This window comes from Cupressus sempervirens, chromosome 4, assembly GCF_028749045.1.
Source record: "Cupressus sempervirens isolate cs-2001-9-10 chromosome 4, ASM2874904v1, whole genome shotgun sequence".
Lineage (NCBI taxonomy): Eukaryota > Viridiplantae > Streptophyta > Pinopsida > Cupressales > Cupressaceae > Cupressus > Cupressus sempervirens.
Window position 1 is genome coordinate 656372657 of NC_143121.1, and position 15406 is coordinate 656388062.

The 15406-nt window shown below is 37.0% G+C and overlaps 1 protein-coding gene across 1 annotated transcript in view; it reads left to right on the forward strand.

The window, feature by feature from the left end:
* LOC149562953 (protein CHROMATIN REMODELING 35-like) overlaps positions 1-15406 on the forward strand; it is a 188134-nt gene that overhangs the window by 29813 nt on the left and 142915 nt on the right. The window contains exons 2-3 of the mRNA XM_089823949.1: positions 5517-5656; positions 5805-6413. Of these exons, the coding sequence (XP_089680075.1) occupies positions 5517-5656; positions 5805-6413 (749 nt within the window). The remainder of the gene's footprint in view (positions 1-5516; positions 5657-5804; positions 6414-15406) is intronic.

The window sequence follows — 15406 nt, forward strand, 5'->3', positions numbered from 1 at the left end:
TGCTTGTATACCACTCCGGTAGTGCAGCAATCTTAAACAACTGTGAGTCAGGAAGTCATCATCTACGTCGTCTGCCGGTTCTCCTGTTCTGATACATGACAAATGATCCGTGCTTACATGTTTCTTTCCTGGCCGTACAATGATCTTGAAGGTAAACTCCTGCAACAGGAGTAACCATCGGCTAATTCTCTCTTGGATGATTGGTTTGTTGATCATATACAACAGGGCCTGATGGTCGACATAGAACAAAAATGGAGTGGCCAGCAAGTAATGTCGGAATTTCTGCACAGCATAGACCATCCCCAATGCCTCCCGTTCGGTTGTACTATAATTTTGTTCAGCTTTTGATAGCAACCGATTGGCGAAGTAGATCAGATGATCCAACCCATGGTTTCCCGTCTGTGCGAGAGTTGCTCCAATCACATAGTTCGATGCATCCACATGCACATGAAACTCCTTCTTCCAATCCAGGTATGCCAAAATAGGTGTTGTAGCCAGTCATACCTTGAGTCCTTCAAATGCTTCATCCTATTCCTTGTCCCATCGGAACGATTCTGTCTTGCAAGTTAACCTATCCAACGGATATGCTATCTTGGCAAAATTTTTGATGAAACGCCTATAATATCCTATATGCCCAAGGAAATATTTTACCTCTGTCACATTGGTGGATGGCTGCATCTCTAATATGACCCGCACTTTGTCTGGATCTGTCTTGAGTCCCTCTTTACAGACTATGTGTCCGAGCAACCTTCCATGTGGGACCATAAATCTGCACTTCTTCGGGTTCAAGGCCAAACGCGTACGATGGCACCTTTCCATACACTCGCCTAAGGCTGCCATATGTTTGTCCTCCGCACTGAACACTGACCAATCATCCAAAAATGCCTCGAAGTTTTCGACGGACATCTTGTCAAAAATGTGTAGTATGATCCGCTAAAATGTCGCAGGCGCATTGCACAGATCAAACGGCATCTGATTATAGGCATAGACCCCATCCTCTATGACAAATGTCGTCTTCAGTTTATCCTCTGTGATTGAGATCTGATTGTAGCCAGAAAAACCATCCATAAATGAGTAGATCTCGTGTCCCGCTACCTCCTCCAGGATGCTGTCCGTGAATGGGATCGAGAGCGGATCCTTGATGGTGACTGCATTTAGGCATCGGAAATCAACACATATTTGGATCTGAATGGAGTCCTTCTTCAGGGAGATCACGATCGAGGATACCCATTCACTGGTCTGCACCTTGAAAATAATTTCGGCTTCTAGCATCCGATCGATTTCCTCCGTAACTCGGGCTGCATAATTTTTGTTCATTCTGTAGGGCCTCTTCCATACGGGTATTGCTCCTTGGATCAATTGAATGCGGTGCACACACAATTCAGGTGGTATGCCCTTCAGGTCCTTATACGTCCATGCAAAGACATCCTTATACTCTAAAAATATCTTGAATGCTGTTGTCTTTAGTACTGGGTCCCAATTGTCTCCTACTAGTATGTTCCGTGGTTCTGCTTCGTCTCCCAAATTCATGGTCTGCAACGTGACTTCATTGTATTTGATGGGTTCTTCTTTAGTGAATTGATGTGCCGGGGTCACATCGAGTGACGCATACCCTTCCTTTATTTTAGTGAACTCCTTTGGAAACTCATCGGTATTGTGTTCTTCTATTGTCAGTACGTTGCAGGTTGGAAACAATTCATAATCCTCTATCTGCCAATGGTAAAGACCATTTACTGAATCCAAATCATCTCCTTCCAGTTGTAGAACTCCCTCCTGATCCGGTTCCATAGTTTGCCCCTTTTCATCCTCTTCTCCCTCAGAATCTGACAATAGGGTTTCTTCCCCTACCATCTAAGTGTGCAAATCGATGACATACTTCCGTCCTTTGCTTTCGAGTGATAAAGTATTTTTCTTCCAATCGTGCTTTGCTTTTGCTTGTATCAGCCACCCTCGACCCAGAATAGCATCGTACCCCTTCCGCCTAAGAGGAATCACAATGAAGTCCAACAGGAATGGTTGTGTTCCAATTGTCACTGGTTGAGCTATGAGTATTCCCAATGGCTTGATTCCATATTGATCGACTGTTAACAGATGGAAGGTAGGTGGCCATAATGTCGGCTATCCCAACTTTTTTCACGTATCCTCTGGTAGCACATTGACACCGGATCCTCCGTCGACGATCGTGTCCATTAGCACAGTCCCGAGAATGCCCATTTTAACAACCGCCGGATAGCATCTAGATGAAAGAGCTAACAACATCGGGTCTTCTGCACTTGTACCCCCCCGTTTCTCCTTGTCTTGCTCTACGGGTTGCTTAGCACTCGGGACTATATTTGTGAGGGCCGTACGGAGTTGAGTCATAGTGAGCAACAGATCATTTATCCTGACGGGTATCTCAGCTTGCAATATTTGCCGTACAATGTTTTGTTCTGCACAGTTCCGGACGGAGGTACTCGGCGAGTCCTTCAGGTGTGCCGTTTCTGCCTGCGTTGCTCTCTAGATCTCTGGCCGTGCTTCCTCCAGTCTCTTCTTTTCTTCTGCTGGGTCAGGGTATAGTTTTGCCTGCTTCTGAGTGATTGCCAGAACTTCTTCCTCGTCCGTCCCGATGGTAATCAAGTTTACTCCGGACTTCGGGCACTTAGTATCATCATGATCACCAGGTCCACACCATCGGCATAGCAACTTCAGTGTGTTTTTCGTTGTGCACTCTCAGGCGAAGTGACCCCATAGATTACATGCACGGCATTGAACAATTGGCCAACCATTCGCATCGTACTGAATTCGACTCCTTCCGCCATTATTGTTGTTGCTGCCATTGTTATTGCTGTTGTTGTTTTGACTGCGCCGATTGTTTCTGTATCCGCCTGATGTGGCTCCTTCCGTACTGGTATTCCCGTTCCCTCCTGACGGGGATGCCTCCTATGACAGGAACACTTGCTGCGGTGTTCTTCTTTTTAAATTGAAAGGGCATTCCTTTACCAAGTGTCCCAGGATCTGGCAGATTTCACAAAATTGATCTTTCGGGCAGGATCCCTTCGTATGGCCTTCTTTCTTACACTCCGTGCACCATAGGTCATTACCCTTAGTCTCCTTGTTCATGTTTTTGAATTCCTTCATCATCCGAATCATGTCCTTCTGGAGAGCACGGACCTTCTTGTTGCATCCCTCGTCATCATCGCTGCTATCTTCTCCTGAAGGGTCATCGTCCTCTGAATCCGATGAGCTGGTCTTCTTCTTCTTCTTTGTCTTCTGGTCACTTTCGAGGTTCATTGCCCGATTGTATGCTTCAATGTATGTCGATGGTGGCACGATCTTCATCTTTTTCCGCAGCTTCGGGTGAAGGCCTTCAATGAACCATCTTTTCTGGAGACCATCTGCCGGCTTATTCTCCATTTTACTGATTAAGTTCTTCAATCTCCTGGCGAAGATGTGTACTGTTTCATTCTTCTTTTGCTTGGTATTGAATATCTCCGCTACAATTTCATTATCATCACGCAAAAGTTGAAATTCTGCGATGAACTCCTTAATGTTATCCCAACTGTTTAACTTTTGTGGATTAGTATCAGTAAACCAATCAATCACAACACCCCGTAGGGTAGCGGAAAATTGTCGGATCCATTCATTTGTATCTGTTATGCCATTTGCTATCCAGATTGTTTCACATGTTTTACAATGTCGAATGGGATGAGCTGCTTCATCACCATCAAATTTAGGCAACTTTTCCTTCGGACCTGCCATTATCACTGTATGTTAGGGTTTTGTTGTGTACCTGCACTGTTTTGCACTCCCGCGCTATTTTGAACACCCGCGCTGTTCTGAGCTCCCGCATTGTTTTGAACACCTGCGCTGTTCTGCACACCCGCGCTGTTCTAGACACCCGCGTTGTTCTGCACACCCACGCTGTTTTCTGCTTCCGCACTATTTTCAATACCTGCGTTGTTTTCTGCTTCCACGCTATTTGGTGAAGAAGAGGGTTCGTCAACCAAAGTTGTTCGTTCTGGAAGTATATCTCGGACGAAGAGGTCACTCCACGCTCATGCTCCGTCGGCACTCCGAGCCATGCGAGTCGATCTCCTTCCGTCAAGATTCTCTTCCTGTGGCGTATGCAAGTTCAGAAACTCCTCCCTCGCTTCTTCCACCAACTCAAGCTGTTGTCGAGTCTCCTTCAACAATCCTTCTGCGCTCTTGTTTCCGTCGCAATTTTTTGCTGAGCCAGAAATAAATTTTCCTGCGCAACACGTATATCATCTTTTTCCTTCAGCTTATTCTTATCTTTGTTCAACTGATTCGGCATTTAATTCATATCCGCCTGCCTGTGTACCAGGTCCATCGGGCAATGGCGCCAAATGTTTACCGCATAGATTAATTAAGAAACAGACAATGAATACGAACATGAACAGAAAACAACAGAACTCTTATTATTATTCGCATATGCCCACAGTACATTATACTTCGATGATATATTATGATGATTACAATGCTTTCCGAAGGGGTTATAAATACTTTCCGAAGAACTTTCCCGAAGGAGTCCGTCGGCCAGATACATAAACTTTTCCGAAGGGATCCATCGGCCGATACACAATTTCTACCGACAACAGGTATGGTGTGTATTGCAGATGATTTTATCATAGACTATGAAAGAGGAGATAGTTGACTTGCAAGTGTGCAATGGCTAGATAGTTTTCGGGTTGTTTAGCTGATTTCAATTTCCTTTTCACCTACTCACTTTGTTTGTAAGGACCTCTTCTGGGGATTGTTCAATGATCAGGAATTACTGCAAGGTCCACAATCCACATTATGGTTGGTGACTATCAGTTTATTTGACAATATGCAAATTTTCTTTTAAGGAAGATGCCTCACTGCTCAATATGGGGAATGACACTTTTTGGGTAAGAGTTGGACTTGATTATGCAAGCTAGATTTGAGTGGTTTAAAAGGGATGTGAGCTCTTTGCTTGTGTACATTCATCCGCAGTGGTGTTCTTTCCTTTCCTACAAAGGGAGTGATTCTCCTTGCAAACAATAATGCTAAACTGATTAAGTCATTTTTTTTCTGGAGTAATACTAGCCATATTTCTTCAAAACAATAAACAACACACTTTCTACAAATGCTAACAACAAAATATAATATGATCAGTTGCAAATTAGGAATTGAGAAAACAGTCATCAGGAGTTTTCCTTTTCACTATAAAGTTATAAACAAACTCTATCATGATGAAAAAATTCATAAAAGTCTTTGTAGCATTTACAATGTTGTAAAATGAGAAAAATGATTGTGAGGAAATTTCAATATCCTAAAACCCTTGTGTCTTTTATCTAGAAATTAAAATGAGTAGGCTATATAAGCAGAATAAAATTCAATTTCAAATGTTTTTGGATTTGCTTGAGATTTAAAAACTAAATGGTGGATGTATAAATTTTTAATGATATTAGACAACTCTTAACAAACCATTACATGTGTCATGCTTGAATCTAATAATCTTTACAGAATCTGATTTATTGCATTATTTTTTGTAGCATCCAAACCCAAGAAGAAAGTGAATGACTCAGGTGATCATATCAATTATGGGAGTGTCAAAGAGAAAATATTAACTGCTACCGCAAAGAGGCACAAAATAGAGGAGCAGCTGTCCAAGTTATTGAATCTTCAAAAGAATGTATTGGCATATGTATATCCTTGCACTTCACTAACCATTGTTCTTTTCAGAAATTACATAAGTTAGTCTGGATAATGTAGAGGGTATTATTATATCCATGGTAAATTATTCATGATTTGACATTAAAAAATTTCTGGCATATTCACAGAAAAATATTTCAGAAATTCTAAAGTCTAGTCCAAAGAAGTTTCAACGAGAAAAGAGAGATGTTAGCTCTTCATATTGTGTGAATATATCAGATTCTACAGACTCTGATACAGAACTGTCAGAAATTCCAGGTGTAACCAAACAAAACAGGGATGGCATAAACCCAGGGGTTTTTTCTCAAAATTCAGAAAATTCAAAAGAGGAAAGCTGTGCCACTGAGTTGAATCAAGCAGTGGCTGAGACGAAAAATTCACTTCTAGAAGTGGATAATCAGACAAACTGTCAACTAAGAGAGATGGATGACTCAAAGGAGAAGGAAGTTGTAGAGTTGCAACAAGAAGTTGAGAATCAGAATAGCTATGTATCTAGAGACACGGATGATTTAGAAATGATGGAAAATGTAGAACCACAAAAAGAAACTGAGAACCATTCTGACCATCTTATCAATACACATGAATCCCTATTTAGGGAAGACAGAGCAATTCAAAGTGATTTGTTGTGTGCACGCCCAAATGCTGATTTCGAGGCAAGCGTACAAGAAGGAAACAATGAAGATGATGAAATGTCATATCTGTGGAGACAAATGCTTACATCTTTTGAGTGTTCAAAGGTATGTTTCTTTCCATCTCAACGTTTGATTGATATTTACGTTTAACAGAGAAATTCCGAAATTCATATATGCACTACAGTCAACATTCTTACATGTAAAATTGATTCATATTTCATAAATGATCTTAAAATAAAGTCAAGGGAAATAGAAAACTAAACTATTCACAACTCTAATCACAATGGAAAAATTACCATCTTTAGTTTATTTGAACATGTCAGTTGCCACTGGCTCTCTTGCTAAAGGAAAGTCAAGATCAGCGATAGATGACAATTAATGTGTGTTGATAGGATAGAGGGGCTAGTCAATAAAGAAATTGCCCCTAACTCTATGTGCTTTACTTCTGTTGTTTCAGTCAGGTTACGAAACCATTCCAAGCCTAGAGATCATAATTCTTGCTAAATCATACTGTTGAGCTCATAGCAAAATCAACTGAGTCCTACATTTTTGAACAGAAAAGGGTATCTGTAAATGGGGAATTTTTACATCTTTTGGGCATGTAGAGAAATAAGGCATGTAAAACTCACTAGGACTTCATGGGAATCCAACTAGCAATGGGCTAATGGGGAAATGGAAATTGTGATGAAATGGAACAATGGACAATTTTATCACTGATCATAATAAATGCACTAAAAGTATAGGGCTCTCTTTGAACTGTCTTTTCTTGCTGCATTTTGTTTCCTCAGATCAAGTTGTCTTCCATCGTTGTAGGGCTTAGAAAAGGTTCTCTGCCCCATTGTCATCACCACCTAGGTGCACAATTATTGATGAACTTCAGATAAAGCTGCCACCAAAGGCTGTGTTCCATAATGTACTTGGTTTGAGAAAATTTCTTGCTTGATGATTGTGGATACTTTTGTTCCCTAGCTAGACTCCACACCAATGATCAAGGTACCTATTGTGAGGTTTTAACACCATCATCCCATTGCAAATGGGGACCCCATTTTTTCACTTGTAGTTGTTAGGTTTTGGCAGTCAAGGTGACAATTTAGAGTTAAAAAGGTTAATGATTGGTTGAGTGATCAATTTGTTAGGTTGCTAGTGTAGACATGAGTGTCAAGATTAAGATTTTATTGGGACAAATCACAATGGTTTGAGATAAATTTCCTAAGTCCATTAATATTTTGCCTAGTCAAATAGTCCAAAATACGCTATAAAGTGTGCAGAAGGGCTTCAAAATCCTTACAAAAAATTGATTTTCCATACTTCAAAGTTCAAATATAAACCTTATGAAAGTCAAGTTTCCTTATAGAAATGCACTTAGCCCCAATGCAAATGTCCTTATTTTGTCTAGAGAAAGATCCTACATTTTTGTGTGAAAAAGTCATGGAAAAAGTGAGATCCCATGATTGTGAAAATTAGGATGCAACCTAATGTGTTTTGTTTTGTGAAAAAAAAAAAAACCTCCATGGCCTTATGCTCAAAATACAAAACTTTTCTTTTGAGAAAAATAGTAAAACCCACAAAATAAAAATAGCTTGGCCTTCAGAAAACCATGATATGCACACCGTTCAACTTCGTTTGTAAGAAAATTCTAACACACCCACAACTTTGAAGAAAATTATTATAAAAAAAACTTTCATTTTTTTTAATGTAGAAAATCGTATAAAACCCTTCCATGATTTAATGTGGAAAAAAAATCAGAAAACCATGAGTTTTAGGACAAGATCATGCAAATGTTAGAAAGTAAAGTCCACCAATACAACTCAGAGGGGAGTGGGGAGGGAGTTGGATCAGTTGTATGCTTAATCTAACTTAAACTTATCAAATCCAACTTCAATAACCAATAATATGAACAATGCCAAGAGATAGAACTTACACAATGACACGATGATTTGTTAACTAAGAAAACCCTTCATCGGAAGGAAAACTCCGGTGGGGATGGTACCCACAAAATGATGTACTAATATAAAAGTTTCTTGTAAGAGGATATGACCCTGTTAAGAGCCAATTACAAAAAAAATAGTACATATGAGTCCCTGTTAGGAGACTTTGAATCCTTGTCAAAAGAAGACAACTAAACCCAATGTCCAAATTGCTTCAGACCTATTACACAAAACTGATTTCTAGGATAAAATATTCCAAGTAGTGAACTAACGAATACAACGACTTCTTTGCCAATACAGTTTCTTTAAAGTTCTCAATCCAATCTCAACATCATTTGTTGCTTATCTTTGATCAAATTTGCATTCTCAACATTAATACCATTTCACACAATCACAAAATCATGCTAACAACCAACGAAACAACCTTTCTTTTATACCTTGTCCTAATAACCAATTGAGTCAGTCTTGAGGGCTTTCCCAATATACAATGAGTAATATAGGACCTCAATATGATATTTCAATTAAGTTCCATACGCTGCTTTACAACTTCCAAAATAAATCCCATAACTAGAGTCGGTTGCTATTGGACAAATCACATGTTATACTTCAATGACCTTTATAGAATGATCTCTAGCATCTACTACCACAAACATAGCATTACGAACATGTCTTCAACCATGATTTAAGATCTTTTAACCTCGTTCCTTCTTTCTTAACAGACACAACTGAATTACTAGTAAACTGTTTTTTGCACACTAGCTCATAACTAGTCTTCAATAAGTCAATTGTAACTCATCCTAATCTTCATACTAACTTGAGTGAACATAGATGTATTATTTGAACACATCCAAGAACATGAATCTAAGCCCGTGTAGCTTAACTCTCTATACCCAAACCTTGCTGATCAAATCTGCCACTGTGATATCTTGAAACTCTATCTGTCACATACCATAATACATATATGTTGACATCAATGACAAATCAAGTCATGAATGCAACACATAAACAATCCATCCAAGTACGAACCACTAAACCATCTCTCAACAAGCGTTCCCTTTGGTATATACTAAAAAATCTTCTCAATATGGTAACAATCTCCGCCTTTATCATTGATCATAGTATATGATGAAAAACCATCAAAATCCAAACTACTCAAAATTCTTCTTCCCCATATGATGAATACTCCCCTATTGACATCAATCTTCTATTGAATACTCTCCTCCATTCATATATCATTCATGAATGAGTTTTTCATGTATTCTTCTCCTCCATTGACATCAATGAAAAAGGTGCCATAATGCAAATCTAAGAATCTGAAGTGTTCTCATTATTTACTTGCTCAAACCAATCTGCAAATACCAAGTGCCAACAAATATTGTTGCATCAAAATCATTACATAAGAGCTTTTTAATAACTCTGCCCAAAGCAACTATTGCTCCCTCTTAGGAGTAGAATCAAGCATCCAGTCCATAATGAATAGTGCTTTGATTACACTAGATGGATGCAATCCTTGCATCAATTACTCTAAAATAGCCGCAAGCATACCTCTAAGGTACTCAAAAGTATCCTTATCCAAAGGCTTAATAAAGATATATGCTATTTGTTCCTTTGTACTGACATACTCCAATCTGATTTCTTTTTCAGCAAATCTCTCCCTCAAAAAATGATGCTTTCTAGCAATGTGTTTAGTCTTTGAATGTAAAACTAAAATTTTTGACATGCTTACTATACTTGTATTGTCACAATGAATGATAATAGGCTCTGGAAACTCAATACCTATGTCCTTCAACATTTGCTTCATCCAGATGATCTGACTACAATTCTTTGTTGCTGCTACAAACTCTATTTTTGTTGTGGATTGTGAAATGCAATCATGTTTCTTGCTTAGCCATGAAACTAATCTTCCTCCCAAGAAGAATACACCACAACTAGTAATCTTCCTATCATCCACATTATCTGCCCAATCTGCAGTATATGCACATAACGTGAAATCATGTGATTTGTCATACCATAATCCATAATCTGATGTGCCCTTCAAATATTTGAATATCCTTGTTACAGCTGCTAAGTGAGTTTCTTTAGCATCTACTTGAAATCTTGCAACAATACCAATTGCAATTTCTATATCTGGTCTTGTATGAGTTAGATATTGCAATCCTCCTATCATTGATCTATACCTTGTTTGTATTGTCTTGGGAGACTCATCCTTACTTGACAATTTGCAACCTATAAATATGGGGATACCAACTAGCTTACAGTTCTCCAATCCAAATCTTGTCAATAGATCTTTTAGATACTTGGTCTATGATATGAAATTCCATCTTTACTCTGATTTATCTGCAATCCCAAGAAATATTTCATCTCACCAATCGTAATCATGTCAAATTCATTCTCCATTTTCTCATAATTGTTTTCACTAGCCTCAACATTGCCTCCAAAGATAATATCATCTACAAATACTACAATGACTAACAAAGCATCTAAATTCTTTCTCAAGTAAATGTTACTATTTGTATTACCTTTCTTGAATCCCAAACTTACCAAGTGCTTATCCAATCTCGCATACCATGCTCTAGGAGCCTGTTTCAGTCCATATAATGTCTTCTTTAATTTGTAAACCATGTCTTGTTCTTCAATAAGAGGAAATCCATCAGGTTGTTCAATGTAGACCTCTTCCACAATTTCGCCATTCAAAAATGCTGACGTAATATCCATCTAATATACCTAAAAATTCTTGTTAGATGCATAAGCCAAAACTATTCTTACTACTTCAAGTCTTGCAACAGAGGGAAAAAGTTTCTTCAAAATCAATTCCTTCATGTTGTGAGTAACTTTTACATACCAAACTTGCTTTGTTTCTTGCCACTTCACATTGTTTATTCATCTCGTTCTTGAATACCCATTTAGTGCCAATAACATTCTTATCTTTAGGTCTAGAGACTAGTTCCCAAGTCTTGTTCTTTTTAATCTAATCAAGTTCTCCCATAGCCTTCATCCGATGTTCATCTTTGCATGCCTCGTCAGTTATCTTAGGTACAACTTATGAAATCAAATATAACTATTCATTTACCTTGTTCCTTGTCATTACTCCCTTCTATGCACTTCTGATGATTTGTTCCACAAGGTGATTCCTTGCAACATAGCTAGGTGTCCTCTATTCTAGTGTCCTTTTCCCTTCTCTAGCCTCTTGTTTAGGGTCATCTCTAGGTTCTTCAATCTGTACTTGCAAATCATTATTTGTTTCATAGAATTGTCATGTCCCCAAATTTTAATGTAATAATTAAATTTAATTAATTAATTAACTAGTCCTAGAATTTAAATAATATAACAAAAAGACCTTTAATTAGTTACTTTAATTAATTAATATGGGGCCAAAATTAATAATATTTGTATTTGTAGTTCCTATTGACTTACAATATCTCGGACCCCATTTTTCTTTAATTGTTTCCATAGGTAGGTGTGACCGTCAACTATCTTTGTAAACCCTCAAAAAGTTTCTCTAAAGGGTATTTAAGCACGATACGCAAGTAGTAGTTGGTATGCGATTTGGGTTTATTCTTCTTTGTATTGTGAATTCCCAATGGGATTCTTTGTTGTTCGCCATTTCGGAAGTAAAAGATCTTCCCTACTTGGCTACTCTAGTTTCGGTGGGATTCAACCCTCACCCTATTCCGTCTTTGTGTTGCTCGGCTCTGGCAATTCTGCGCACCATCTTTGTTTGCAAATACATCTATCTAGATATATCTTTTATTGGCTTTCAATACTTGCACTGACTATTATTTGGGGTAGGCCAAGATGATTATGCCTCTTTTCATAATATGCTTCCAATACTCGAACACTATTTTCATATGTGATGAATAATAGCTATTCAATTAGTAAAATAATAATATATGATTCCTTAATCATCCACAAGTTGTTTTTATTATTGAAGATTATGAGGCCAAATGGATTGCTATTAACTATTTGGAGCACCAAATAAGTTCCCTTATGTACGACTTCAAATGTCTGATCTTTCAACTATTTGTGAGACTTATTCTTGTATGCTACTGACAATCTCATTTGAACATTCAAGCGCTTATGTTACTGGCATTATGAACAGCTCTTGAAGATAAATTATGTGCAATTGTTCACTTTATCTCTATCAAGAGAGTCTTTGAATACACCTTCAAATATTCTTTCATTTTATATTTGGGAATCATGTAGAATTGGCACTATTCTTTCTAAATACCTTTATAGACTTATTTATTTCTGTCATATATACCTAAATATAATTTAGCCCAAAGAGAGATAAAGGAGTTCTTTAGAAGTCCTTGTGTAATGGTAAATATTGGTCATAATCGTCCACTATGTCACATGTTTGATTCATTGTTGTTGTCATAAAGAACAAACTTTGAATCTGAACATCCATGATACTCCTCTTGTCTTTCTTAATACATATGAATATAAACTTTCCATCATTGATAGAATTTTTATTTTTTATTTTTAATCCTACGATCTTAACAACATTAGATGACTATGGCCATCATTCCTAGTGGTGATACATTCAAAGGATTTACTCTTGAAATTACATTTTATTCTTTTCTATCATGCTCAGTGTCTTCAATAGTGATTCTTGTTTTTCAATACTTGATGATTTCACTTCTTGGGTTTTATCCCAATATCTTTTTTTAAATCATTTCAAAAATCTCTTTCAGCTTATCAAAATATACTTATTTGGTGAATCTAAGTCTGGTATATCTCCTTCCATTGATATGCTATTCCCTATTTGAAATCTGTATGCTTAATTTATATTGTTATTTGTTGGCACGCTTCCATGCCACGTCGCACCAAATATGTAATTATCTATTACTAAGTTGGTCAAGCATGAAACATCTTCTCACCATACATATTCTCTTTATTGAATGAGAAATAGAAATGAAGTACTGAATGTATTCCTCCTCCATTGAGCTTCTATTTCAATTTAAGACTACCCTATTATTCCATTTGATATCTTCTCAATATGCTATCCCTAGATTTGAATGATTTGCGATGTCGAGTATCTCCTTTCTTCTTCCATGACTTATTTGCATATTGCTCCATCATTCCTAGATTAATTAGTTGAATGCATATTTTATATATTGATATGCACGAATTAATGCTTCACTCTATTTAAGTATTCCCCCGTCTCATATAATAGTTCCCTTCATTGGCTGAATGTTCTATATTAAATGTTCGATGGTCTTGGTTACCATATGCTAAGTCTCTACAATTTCGCCATTCTCCCTAATAGCTTCAATTAAAAATTTAATTTACAGTCAATTGCACTTTCACGAAAGACATTAATTTTACAAACTAGAGGTATAAAGTTTTGATTATGCCCTACAGGATGGTAGGTTTGATGCTCTAATACCACTTGTAATGTCCCCTTTGGGGACATTTATTTATTTACCTTTTTATTTGTATCAATTTGATAATATTCCATATTATATCCCTCTCAATGTTTGATATATATATACATGCATGTTTCATAGAGTCATGTCCTTTCATTGATAATAATTATATTATATTAAGAATAAAATACTTATATTGATTATATATATATTTATATTAATGATACCATATATTATACTAATATATATATATTATTTATATAAGTTTAATAACATATATTATATCTATAGTGATATCGTTATTAAATTATTAATAGTATTAGTGTTAAAAATATTATTTATTCATTAATCTTATATATCATAGTATTGATATATATATAATTTATATTCAATAGTATATTTTTTTTATATCTAATATATGTATGATAATATATATGATATATAACAATTTATATTTTTAATTTATATACTTTTTTAATCATTTTAATATTATAAACTTTATATATTATACTTATTTATTATTAAATTATATATGTCAAAATAGGGATATCACACGATTATTCTCCTCCCTCACTCCAACAAACTCTGTAACCCCCCCGTACTCCTCCAACTCCATCATACGGATTGCATTGCCTACATTGTACGGCCTTGCCAACCATCTTGTACGACCAAGACATCTCACTACTACTGTACGACCTCTTGAGCCTACTATACGGACATCACTCTGTCCCCCTATCACACCGTATGGCTTCAAGTCTTGACTGTACACCATCCATTGTGCTCAACCATACGGACACTATATGCACTGTACACTGGCTAGTCTAACCGTACGGTGTCCTAACTACCGTGTGGCTTCCCCATCAAGTCATACGACTATTTCCACTTGCTCCCTCAATCGCCATTTTTGCAATAAATGGGAAATACTGGTACAAAGAAGGTATAGGGGAAACAGGATCATCACAATGGTATTAGACCTGGTGATTCTGCTAGCCTGTTGGGAGAATGAAGAGCTTTGACTTGGATTACACTATGACTCAGTTTCAAGCTGATTGGAGGGCACATCTATTAGTCAGATACTCCGAGAATACTTTTGCATGCCAACTATTGGATGGTCAAGTACAGGATGACAGATACAAAGTGGTTGGCGAAATCATTTACCATAAAGATAAAATCTACTTGGTATCTGAGTCCAAGATGAAGGAAATGATTCTGGAAGAAGGTACTTGCACAAATATCATTGAAACAATGCTCGATGATCAACTTATGGAAATTTGGTTTTTTCAGTGACCCTCCGAATAAGCAAGCTCTATCGGTAGTTGTTCAACCTCCTGGTGATGCAGATTTGATCGAGGATTATTTGCTAGAGCAATCTTTACATTTGGCTTATTATGAAGTCTATTCCCGGTGGCAATCATGATGTATTACAAAGATGAATTTCAAGTTTGGGATCTTGGTGACTCGGGAGGGGACAATATTTATATGAAAGTAGTGTAGTGAAAGTTTGATGATAATGTGGTGTTGCGGAGGATCAATTTCATTTCACTTGTCTCGTCTGCGCGTTTGATTTGGGACCCTAGAGCTGTTGGCATCTAATGACAGATTTCTTGAGGGCAAGTAATCTTTGGGCAACGAGGATTTGTCATGTCCCCAAATTTTAATTTAATAATTTAATTGAATTAATTAACTAACTGGTCCTAGAATTTGAATAATATAACAAAAGGAACTTGAATTATTTTCTTTAATTAATTAATGAGTCCAAGTTAATAATATTTGTATTTTAGGTTCCGATTGATTTAGTATA